This window comes from Henckelia pumila, chromosome 4, assembly GCF_033568475.1.
Source record: "Henckelia pumila isolate YLH828 chromosome 4, ASM3356847v2, whole genome shotgun sequence".
Classification (NCBI taxonomy): Eukaryota; Viridiplantae; Streptophyta; class Magnoliopsida; order Lamiales; family Gesneriaceae; genus Henckelia; species Henckelia pumila.
The window spans coordinates 72,869,278-72,880,973 of NC_133123.1; the positions used below are offsets into that span (position 1 = coordinate 72,869,278).

An 11,696-nucleotide genomic window follows, 5' to 3' on the forward strand; every position below is an offset into this window, starting at 1 on the left:
AGGGGTAAGAGATCGGGTGTCGCTCAGCAATTGGGGGCCAATCGATCATACGAACACTTAATATATATATATATATATATATATATATATATCATAACGTAACTTGACTTATCATATGTAACATGACTTGACATGACATGACACTGAAATTCATCTCCTTATTCGTGGCTAAATGATCAGTCTCATATATGTAATCTCTCTAAGGGATGAGGTCATAGATCGGTTATTATTACCCATCTCATCAGGGTCTTAACTTATCATGGTTCGTAAATTTTTTTTCCACTCTTAATTCAAATCATAATAGTGCCATAAAAACATACTTTTCACAAAATCGTATCAAGAATGGAAAGTATTTAACAAGGTTTCACAATATCATGAACGATCGAATTTTAAAACATACGTATAATTTTAAAACACAAAGCCCACTTTCAGATTCTATTCATACGAGATCGAACTACTTGAATTGGTGAAGTTTTTATCTTTAAAAAATTCAGTCAACTTGCCGAAAGTTTGGAAACATATCAAACCGTCGGATCGATATGAAATTTGGACTGTACAATCCTAAAGACGTTATCTAAATTGTGAACGGTGAAGATCAGGTTTGGATGCTGTTTGTATCCTTTTCTAGATCACGAACAGAAGCTGCTTCTTTTTCGATTAGAATTTGTGCAGAATTCCTGAAAAAATTGTAGGAATATTTATAGTCGTTGGATCGGACTGAAATTTGAACTGCATATTGATAACATCTTATGCTACAAACTGAATGATGAAGATCGGATTATGATCTCATTTGCATCACTGAAGAATTCTGGACTTGGTGCTGCATTTTCGAACTTGAAGAAAATCTTTGCAGCGCTTGACATCTTCTCTAACCCTTACTCAAAAATTTAGAGAGAATGTAGCGAAAATTATGCAAGACATCAATAGTAGTTAGGTTCAACTAGAACACTTAGCTTTCAAAGTTTGAATAAAATTATATCTTCAAGATTTGATTCTTTCTAATTTGATATGTTTAATCTACATATCTTGCATATATTTTATCCAAATATGCAAACTTTAAAAATTCAATATTTATTATATAAATTTATCTCATATAATCACATTCAATCACATTCAAGATAATTCAAAAAATCAAGATTTAATTATCTGGTAGCTCTTAAAAATTCGGGGTTTCACATTTAATACCAACCCACAAGATGTTTCCTCCACCGTTGGATGGATTCAGATTCGCGCGAATAAAGAACATCGGCGGTTGTTTAAAGGGTCGCGTGCGTCCAACTGTACAGTAATACAGTGTGAACTGTACGACACAGCAGGAAAAGTACCGCACTGCTTTACCCCTTTTTCCTATTGGAGAAGACTCTTCCGTCTGCCAATTTTCGTTCTTCCTCTCTCTTGCATTTACGAATAGATGCGTGAATTGTCTGTAAATATACCCAAAAAATATGTAGTCTTCATCCCGTTTCAGCCTTTTGGATCTGGAGCTTTTGATTTTTCCTGATTTTCTCCGGGAGAGATTTGGGGGATTTGGTTCAGGATTTTTCTAGGGTTTCTTCTCTGCATTGATTGTCGTAATAAATTGCATATTGGTTTTTAAACTGAAGGATCGTGTTTATGAGTGTCACTTCTCGGCCGTTTACGCGAATGCGTCTCAGGAAAAAAATACAAGAAACTTTGTACATGTGAAGGTAAGAGATCTTGGATCTTCTTTAGTTGATTCTTGAAGGAAACTGTCTTTTTTTATTATTTTTATCAGGGTTTTCGGCTCGATTGCATTAGGTTTCGATGCTGAATTGCAGGATGTTACATGAATTAGGAGTGCTTATCGGTTGCTACCTTAACTTCAGTGGTTGATTGCGTTTAGATTGATCGGAATTAGGGAAATTTAGGTTAGGGAAGACTTCAGTTGATTGTTTAAGTTTTTGAGATAAGTATTTTTTGAGATTCAGTTAAGACTGAGATTTACTTTGATTTTAAGGTTGCTTATAATTTCACAGACATAAAAAAAGTCGGAAGTTTAGATTTTTTTAATGGATTGTCTTGGGAAGAAGAGGAAAGGGGTCGAGATCTCAGCAGAATGTGAAAAAGTTTCGGAGGAACAAACACAATTGGCAATTCTTTGGTCACATTTGTCACTGGAAGATTATTCGAGAAGGAAAAAGAAGTGCAAGGAAGTAGTTGTTTCGAAAATTGTTGATTCATGTCGAAGTGTTGTTAATGGAGTCGCCACTGCTCCGGCATGCGGGACATCAAGTTTGGAACATCCAGGTAGAGGCCTTAAGAGGAAAATAGGATGCATTGATTCAGCAACTCGATTGGGTAGGAAGAAGAAGATAGATCAGGACTATGAAATGGCTAAAACATTAGGAAAGGGAAAGTTTGGGTCGGTGGTGTTGTGTAAGAGCAAGGCAACTGGGGAGGAGTTCGCTTGCAAGGTTTTGCGCAAAGGGGAGGAGATTGTGCATCGGGAAGTGGAGATAATGCAACATCTTTCGGGTCACCCGGGTGTTGTGACATTGAAAGCAGTGTATGAAGATGTCGAATCTTTCCATCTAGTAATGGAACTTTGCTCTGGGGGACGATTGCTTGATCAGATGGCTAAATTTGGCTTGTATTCTGAGCAGAAGGCTGCTAACATAATCAAGGAACTGATGCTGGCCGTGCGATACTGCCATGAGATGGGGGTTGTTCACAGGGACATAAAGCCTGAAAATATCCTTCTAACAACTTCTGGACAAGTGAAACTTGCGGACTTTGGTTTAGCGGTCAGAATTTTGGACGGTAATTTCAAAATTCACTCTTTATGATGCCTGTTCTGTAGGGGTAAAATGTGTTCCGATTTTAACCTAATTTAGTGTTTGAGCAGTCTCATAGTAATATAAGGTTCTGATTCAGATGATCTTTCCATGTCACCATTTTGGTTATTATTATGAAATGAACATTTGAATTTCCGTGAGTAGAAAGGTATCCTTTTGCTTTTATTGTTTTTAGTTTTTAGTTTTGACAACAGTGGAATCAACTTATTTTGTTATTCTAAGAGTCTCTTTAACTTGATAGTAAATTAAGGTTTTGATTCAGGTGATCTTTCCAAGTCACCATTTAGTTAGTATTATGAAATGAACATTTGATTATCCGTGAGTAGAAAGGTATCCTTTTGCTTCAATTGTTTTTAAATTTGACAACTGTGGAATCAACTTATTATGTTATTCTAAGAGTCTCTTTAACTTGATGCGGGCTATGTAATAGAATACCTCACCCGATCAGTCAGCAGGTCATATCAAGGACTGGTATACGAAATTTATCTTTTCCTAACTTGTCAAGTATTTGCAAGTTCCTGATTCCTCTGAAAAGTAGATGTGAACAATTATTGTCGGACCAGACTCTGAAGTGCAAGAATCAGTTAATATAAATGACCTCTCTCTCTCTCTCTCTCTCTCTCTCTCTCTCTCTCTCTCACACACACACACACACACACACACACAACGAGCAAGATGCTGTACATAGTATTTGCCTTTCCATGGTAGGAGGCTTGCAGTTGCACTGTTGAGCTAGGGAAGTTGGGGAAAAGGGAATAAGAAAGACTTGGACTTGCTTCTTTCAATTCATCTGAGAGGATTGGACAAAAAGGAAAACAGGCAAAAGGAGTTAGCACCACTAGAACCAAGTGGGCATTTTTATTTTCTTGAAACTTGAAGCTTGAAACAAGTCATAGTGGATAGTGAAAGGCTAAATTTACGTAGAATAAATGTAATCTATCTACTAGATTAGATGGAACAACAAGATCTAAGTTCTATCAGCTTATGGAAATCGTCCACTTTTGCAAGGAGTGTGTCTAGGCGTGGGCAATTGTGTCGACGACCAAAGGGTCTGTGATGGAGTAATTGATTTCCTGCAACTTTGTTGACTAGTTTGACTCACTTTGGGTGCATGCATGTTTAAAGAATAATAGGAAAATACTTATGATGGAAAATTAATCCAGTGATGGTGTTTGAAAAAGGAGCTGAATGATATTTTAAGGTGTTCAAACATTTATGACAAGGCATTTTCAATTGCAGGTCAGAGCTTGACCGGTGTAGTTGGAAGTCCTGCCTATGTTGCTCCAGAAGTTCTTGTGGGTGATTACTCAGAGAAGGTTGATATCTGGAGTGCTGGCATCCTGCTTCACGCACTTTTGGTTGGTCTGCTGCCATTCAAAGGAGATTCCTTGGAAACTATGTTCGAGGCTATCAAGAAGGAAAAACTAGATTTTAGTGGTGGTATATGGGAAACAATATCTCAACCTGCTCGTGACCTGCTCTCTGGAATGTTAACTCGAAGTGTCTCGACGAGGTTTACTGCAAATGAAGTTTTAAGTAAGTGATCTCGTTTTACCAATTCTTTCTTTGAGATATTGTTTAGGAAAAATAATAGTGTGTTGAGAGATGTAGGTTATCTTGCGTCAGTGGGATGATTATTTGTGGATCATCACTCAGATCTATAAGAAAACATCAAGAACTCTTCATGTTGCTTTATTCCTCAAATGAACTAAATTTTATTTCATTGGTTTGGACATGACATTGTTCCATGTACTTTTAGCTTGTTATGTGTGTGTGGTATACAAGCTCGAGGTAAAGTGTTTTGAATGAATCTTATAAAATAATATGATTCATTTGTGTCCATATTATTGGGTTGAAAACTAAATTGAGAAAAAGTAAATCGAGGGTATCCCGTTCTGGGTTTGTGTTTGAACCCCACCCCTTTTTTGTTCTCTTATTCTCCCAAATTTTCTGATGGAAACTCTAGAGACCCTTCTGCACAAACATGAGTTCTGTTATTGCTAACTCGAAAAATTTATCTTTCCTCCAGGACATCCGTGGATTTCATTCTACACAGAACCAATTATTAACACCCTAACTCTCAAAACAAAGATAAAGAACCATTCAAGATCCACTTCGAGGCACCTGACATCTGATAGACTAGAGTCAGAGAGAGAACGAATAATGTCCTTCAACTCTCTCAGTGACGACTCTAATCCAGCCTTAGCTTCTGGTAGTTCTACTGAAATAGGTGAAGATGACAATGGCCTGGTTGACGTTCTAGCAGTGGCAATTTCACATGTTCGAATATCGGAGCCAAAAAGAAGCAGGATATGCAGCCCCTCGAGACCCATCCAGCAGGAGTGTTCCTCTAACTTGAAGAGTAGCAACCTCTGTACAGCATTTTGACCTCCGTGACTGTAACCCGGTGATATGCATCTCGCAGTTTTATATATAGCGGGGATTGAAGATAACTTAAAAGTCGTACGCCGAGAGGCGGTGAATAAGTCGTGTCTGTGACTGTGGGTATGTGATGAACTAACTTCTTCTGTACATAATTACTGAACTTTAACTTCACGAAATTCACTGCTAATGATCATATTCTGTTTACTATCAACTTAGTTTGACCTAGTGAACAGCGAAGATGACATAATTAAGTGCTTGTTTCTGTATAGCGAGCCCTTGATTGGTTGCAGGAATTTGACAAAATACTTGTTTTCTAACAACCTGTTATATGATATGCAACTTAGTGTGATTTCGGGATCGGCTGCCATAAAACGCATTGTTTAGATCGCATAGAGTTGGCCGAAATCAATCATTAGTGTAAAGTCATGTGGGATACTGAGGTTAGTTTCCTGGTTTCATTTGTTTCTTGCATCTTGTAGTGGATGATAGAGCTGCTGTTCAGGCTTGAACTTATGAGCCATCTTCTGAAACTGGAATGTTTATATACGACGGACACGGAGGAACCCTGGATTTAATTTAAGATGATAGGATGAGGTAATGTGTTTTGCGTAATAAAACCAGTGTTTTAGGGGAAATGGAGCTTGAAATTTGATAGCCTTTTTTTTTTGGTCTCTTTCTTTTTCGTGCGGGCGACTTCTCTCGATCCAACTGTGTCTGCCTAGATATATTCCCATATCTAGTTTCTTGGAGCCTGAATCAAGAAATCTATTGCTGAATTGGCTCCAAGGAAACAGACTTGACCCCTGAATTATGTTTGTTCAGACACTTGTGGAGAGATGATTTAGAAGTTTGCTGAAACAAGCAACGGCGCATTTGGCAATATTGGGTTGAATTTATACATTTCAATTACTTGCTAATGCTATAGGATTTCTCATACTAAATTGGCCCCACGTAGGAGCTCGTTTGAAATACACGAGCTTCAAACACTTTCTCAAATTCAATTAAAATCCGTCGATCCCAATGCAACCTTTGTAATTTTGTTTAATATTGCTTTTTTTTTTATATATACAAGAGGTAACTCGAGCATAAGTTGTGACATAAGTTGTAACCAAGATCCACTCGATTAGCTATGAAATTGTTCAAGTGGCAACTTCTTGAACTGGAATTCAACTAGCCTAAATTTTTATTTAGGTTCATGGGTTTAAAAATATTTTTTTTAAGATTATTTTTTGAAAAAGAATTAATTCCCATGGTTTTTGCTACATAAAATAAGGTCTTTTTTTTCAAAAAAACTTTAATTAGAAATTATCGATAATGTAATATTTCTGCACACCCACACTGTACATGTTTTATTCAAAATATAGAGTTGAAAAAAATATAAACAAAAGAATACGACGTGATATTAATATACTAAATTTTAAGATAAAATATGAGGTTCGAAACTCTAACAACAAAAAATCGACAAGGCGATGCAAAAATAATCAAAAGAATCCAAGCTTCCAAATATATAGGCTCAAAACTTCGTAGGGTCCTCTTTTCCTATGTTCTATTTTGACATGTGTAAGCGTCAATAATTTATGTGGGGGCTTGGGAATTCAATGTTTTCATTTTATTGTGGGGCCCAATCAACTTCACATCACTATTATTGTAATATATATACATTAAATAGATAAGACACGCCGCAAACAGCGGAAATAGGAAAACATCAAAGTTTTTCTTATGAATAGAATATGTTTAAATAATTTTCAATATATTTTTATTGTTTTATAAATATATTTTATTTCAACAAACTCATAACTTATTTATTTATTGTGTGCATTTTGCTGAAAACTTGAATGTAGTTTTTTTTTTTTTAAAGAAACTTGAATGTAGTTTTATTTGTGACTAGTGTGGCATCCACACTTCTATTAAACATCTAATTTTATGTTTTTCTCAATTATAAATACACGTGAGAGTTATAACAAAAAAATATTATACTAATAATTTAATAAGAATTGATAACGAACGAAATTTGACGAGGAAGTTAGAAGAAGAAAAATAGAATACGGAGGTTAATGAAAAAATATGAATAATTTAGTAATTTGAGATGGAATTTAAATAAAAGTGGGGTAAATTTTGAGATAAAATAAGAAGAAATTTTGATATAATTTTAGACATCAAAATGATTTTTTTTTAGACATCAAAATGATTATTATAAAGTGCTCATACTATTATATTATATATAATATTATAGATGCAGTGTGGTGATTAATAATGGTGTTCAACTTGTGCCATTTGATTGTCTCTGCAGGCTTTTTCATTTAGAAATGGGATCCATTTTTTCATCTAGTAAGTTTTATTGTAATAATTTGCGTATATGTTATCCAATAAAAAACAAAACAAAAAGACAAATTATGTCCACTTTCTCATTTATTATTTTACTTGAAAATTACGAAAATTCATTACAATGTATTTCTTGCCACTTTTAACGAAATCTAAACTATTTACATCATTTTATTCGTATTCTTCGGAAGATAATAAATAAAAATTTGAAAGTTCGATGCATGATATTTTAAATATTATTTGCAAAAGTTTATAGTTTTTTTTTAAAAAAAAAAAAAAAAAAAAACTCTATAGTTACGTTTCAAGTATTAGGGCACAGATTTTAACAATTCGTTACCCGAAATGTTTCTCTCCTTACGATGATTCTTGGTATAAATTTGTTCTCATATATTTCGTGATACAATTTAATATTTCCAATATTTTCTTAAGCAATCAGCATAAAACGAGCAGCAAAATGACACTGAAATATACATTTTGAACAAATTAAATTTCATTAAAAAAAATGTCATAAAAATGAGCAAATCTTTTGTAATTTATTCTCTCTCTGCACAATCCCCTAAAAATGCTCATCCTATGGTTAATATTAGAACACCAATTAAGCTCTTAATTGATAGATTAAAATTTCGTCTTCTTTTTTTTAACTCTTATTATTATTAAATTATATTTCCAAATCATTAAAAGCATCAAAAATGCACTATTACACCCACTTTCCTTGACTTTTTCATTAACTCCTAGTTATCAGAAGTTTATATATTTTGGGATTACAATGCAACAATTATAATATTAAAAAATCACTTTTAATGTAAATTTTCCTTAACCAGAAGTTTGCATCCCAAATTTTAATTTCGCCCAATCATAAATAAATTTATAACGACCCGAATCAAAAGTTATAGTCGATAATAAACGCGAATCTCAAATCTTTTCAAAACAATAGAGTCGACAAGTTCCATATACCTTGTCTAAACAATGACATAGATATCAGCTGTTTCCTGCTCCCTTGCACAGACCAAACTGATACAGACTCTCTTCAAAACTCAATTCTTGGCTTCGGTCATTTTCTTCACACCATGTGGGATGCAGAACCCGAACCCGATCGGGATCATCGAAACGGAGTCCTTTCGACAAGCGATGCAGGAGTCAAGATTGATGGTTTCGTGCAAAAAGGCCAGTCTTGGTAAGATATATATATATTTGACATTCTTGATGAACAAAAAAATGTTAAAAGGATTTCATTATGATTTTCGACATTGTAAGAATTCGAGCATCCTGAAATTCAACATTTTGTCTGAAAACTAGGTACGTCGGAACTGATATTCCCAGTGATCTTTTGGTTCAGATTGGAGATATCAGTTTCCATTTACACAAGGTAGTTAATTTACTATAAACCCATTATTAAGACATGGTTAGAATCACGATCCTCATGAGTTATAATCATCAGAATGATCGAGAATCTTGGTTTTTTGATCCACATATAGCATCCTTTCATTACAAGAAGTGGGAAAATGAACAGAGCCATGTATGAATCACGGGACAGGACGATAAACAAGATAGTTCTCGACGATGTTCCGGGAGGGGCAGAATCTTTTGACCTTGCAGCAAGGTTCTGCTATGGAATAGCTGTAGATTTAACGGCAAACAATATATCCGGCCTACGATGTGCGGCCGAGTACTTAGAAATGACAGAAGATCAAGAAGAAGGCAATCTCATATTCAAAACCGAAGCTTTTCTCAACTATGTGGTCCTATCTTCTTGGAGGGATCCAATAATAGCCTTGAAAAGTTGCGAAATCCTCTCCCCTTGGGCCGAAAACCTCCAGATTGTTCGAAGATGTAGCGAATCCATCGCGTGGAAAGCTTGTGCCGATCCTAAAGGTGTTAAATGGCAGTACACCGGCCGGAAACGGAACGAAACCAAAGATTCAAGCCCGAGTAGGAACAATCAAGTGCCACCTGATTGGTGGTTCGAGGACGTCACGATACTAAGGATCGATCATTTTGTTCGTGTCCTAACCGCGATTAAGGTAAAGGGAATGAGGCATGAGTTGATTGGAGCTGCTATAATGCAATACTCTGCCAAATGGCTGCCTTGTTCGATTCAAGAGAGCCCGGTTTCGGGGTCCGTCAGCAATGGCAGTAGCAGCAATAGCAACTGGAAAGAAGGGCTACACATGATAGTTTCGGGTTCGAAAGACGGTATAATAGCACCTAGTCAGCAGGCCAAGGATGATCAGAAAATGATTCTTGAAAGTCTGATAAGTATCATTCCACCACAGAGAGACAGTGTTTCGTGTAGCTTCCTTCTCAGGATGCTTCAGCTGGCGAACATGTCCAGAGTGGCTCCAGCATTGGTCACGGATCTGGAAAAGCGTGTCGGTATGCAGCTGGAAGAAGGGGAATTGGTCGATCTGCTGATACCTAGCTATTACAACAAGAACGAGACAGTGTACGATGTGGACCTGGTTCCGAGGATTTTGGAACATTTTCTGGTTCAAGAACAGATGGAAAGTTCGAGCCCGAATCGAGGTTCAGTTTCAGATGTGAAGTTTTTCGATTCGGCTCGACAAGTGAGTAGTTCCAACGCCAAGACGAGGGTCGCAAAGCTGGTGGACAGTTATCTTACGGAGGTCTCGAGAGACAGGAATCTGTCATTGACCAAATTCCAGGTCCTGGCCGAGGCCCTGCCCGAATCATCGCGAACTTGTCACGATGGATTGTACCGAGCAGTCGACTCCTTTCTTAAGGTAACAAGTTTGGGGAACTTCATTTTTCGTTTTCCAATTTGAAATTAACTCGTCGTGTATTTTTTTTTTTTTTTTTAACTCAAGAGCCTGTAAATCATGCTAGTTAAATAAATCGCACCAAGGTCTACATAATTAAGTCATTCCGTGATCAAGTAATTTCTAGACACCTACTATATATGTCGAACACATTTTGAAGACGGGGAAATTCGAGTGCAGGCACATCCGACCATGAGAGAGCACGAAAGGAAGAGGCTCTGCCGGATAATGGACTGCCAGAAACTCTCCGTCGACGCATGCATGCACGCCGCGCAGAACGAGAGACTCCCGATCAGAGTCGTCCTCCAAGTCCTCTTCTCTGAGCAAGTGAAACTAAGCAACGCTGTGGCCAACAATGTGTCGAAAGAATCCGCGGAAGCCAACGTGCACCAGCCCTTGATCTCCAACCGAAGAACACTACTCGAAGGCGCCCCACAGTCGTTTCAAGAGGACTGGGCGACCGCGAAAAAGGACATAAACACACTGAAATTTGAACTCGAAAGTTTTAAGGGCAAGTATCTTGAACTGGAGAAGAACATGGAGACGCTACAGAGGCAGTTCGATAAGGCGAAAAAAGGCAAGCAAACATCAGCTTGGGCTGCAGGGTGGAAGAAGCTGAGCAAGCTTGCTAAGATGACAGAACATAATGAGCCGAGGCCTCATGAAGAACAGACTAAAAAAGCGACACGAAGATGGCGGAATTCGGTTTCTTGAACAACACTTGATCATATCAGTAGCCATGAAAAAGAAGATATTGTGTATTTCCATCTGAGTAAAATATTTTCAAGATTTTGTCTGATCATTTTCTTGAATTCCTGTTGGAATATTCTGTGGGAAGTGTTTTTTTTTTTTTTTTTTTACAGAAACAAGCATCATTTTTTTATTGCTGATCTCCAAGGATTTGTTTGTCTCGCAGATTAATTATTACAAGTTGCTACTATTAATTTGGGTTCCGGGGAACAATTAATGATTCATATTTCATACACACGGGATACAATTTTGTTGAGATCTTGATGTGTTTACAATTTTTAACAATAAGTAATTATATATTTTTTATTTATAAATTTGTTAAAAAAAAGTCATAATGACTTATTTTTAGAGTTTGCAAATACTATTTAGATATGAAAATGCAACTTGACCAATATGCACCTTTAGTGGTACAAGGTCTTGGTAATGAAATAAATAAATCATAAAAAAATTTACGAGATAATAGTTAATCTTGTGAAATCGATTAGATCTAACTTACGAAAATATATTATTTTTTATGTTAAAAATATTATTTTTCACGATAGATATATAAATCAGAGCGACTCACAATGTAGTGACCCTGCATTGAATCACCTACTAACTGGCAACTAATAGCATGCATTAAGCTTAATACAGCAAAATACTTAGC

At 36.3% G+C, this 11,696-nt stretch overlaps 2 protein-coding genes across 8 annotated transcripts; both read left to right on the forward strand.

The window, feature by feature from the left end:
* Window positions 1-1,301: 1,301 nt before the first annotated feature.
* LOC140860247 (serine/threonine-protein kinase PEPKR2) lies at window positions 1,302-5,412 on the forward strand. 7 transcript variants are annotated; one of them, XM_073263169.1, is made up of 5 exons: window positions 1,302-1,688; window positions 1,780-1,889; window positions 1,998-2,781; window positions 4,056-4,352; window positions 4,846-5,412. In XM_073263169.1, the coding sequence occupies exons 3-5, from the start codon at window positions 2,031-2,033 to the stop codon at window positions 5,202-5,204; spliced, it is 1,407 nt and encodes a 468-aa protein (XP_073119270.1). In that variant the 5' UTR covers window positions 1,302-1,688; window positions 1,780-1,889; window positions 1,998-2,030; the 3' UTR covers window positions 5,205-5,412. The 7 variants fall into 7 exon arrangements, with proteins under 7 accessions (XP_073119270.1, XP_073119268.1, XP_073119267.1 ...); XM_073263167.1 differs by having other exon boundaries at window positions 1,800-1,889; window positions 1,979-2,781; XM_073263166.1 differs by having other exon boundaries at window positions 1,800-1,889.
* Window positions 5,413-8,453: 3,041 nt separating this feature from the next.
* Window positions 8,454-11,059, forward strand: LOC140866753 (root phototropism protein 3-like). The gene is made up of 4 exons (XM_073271789.1): window positions 8,454-8,697; window positions 8,820-8,889; window positions 8,999-10,264; window positions 10,481-11,059. Exons 1-4 carry the CDS (start codon window positions 8,591-8,593, stop codon window positions 11,012-11,014), a joined length of 1,977 nt encoding a protein of 658 aa, XP_073127890.1. The 5' UTR covers window positions 8,454-8,590; the 3' UTR covers window positions 11,015-11,059.
* The last annotated feature ends 637 nt before the right edge of the window (window positions 11,060-11,696 follow it).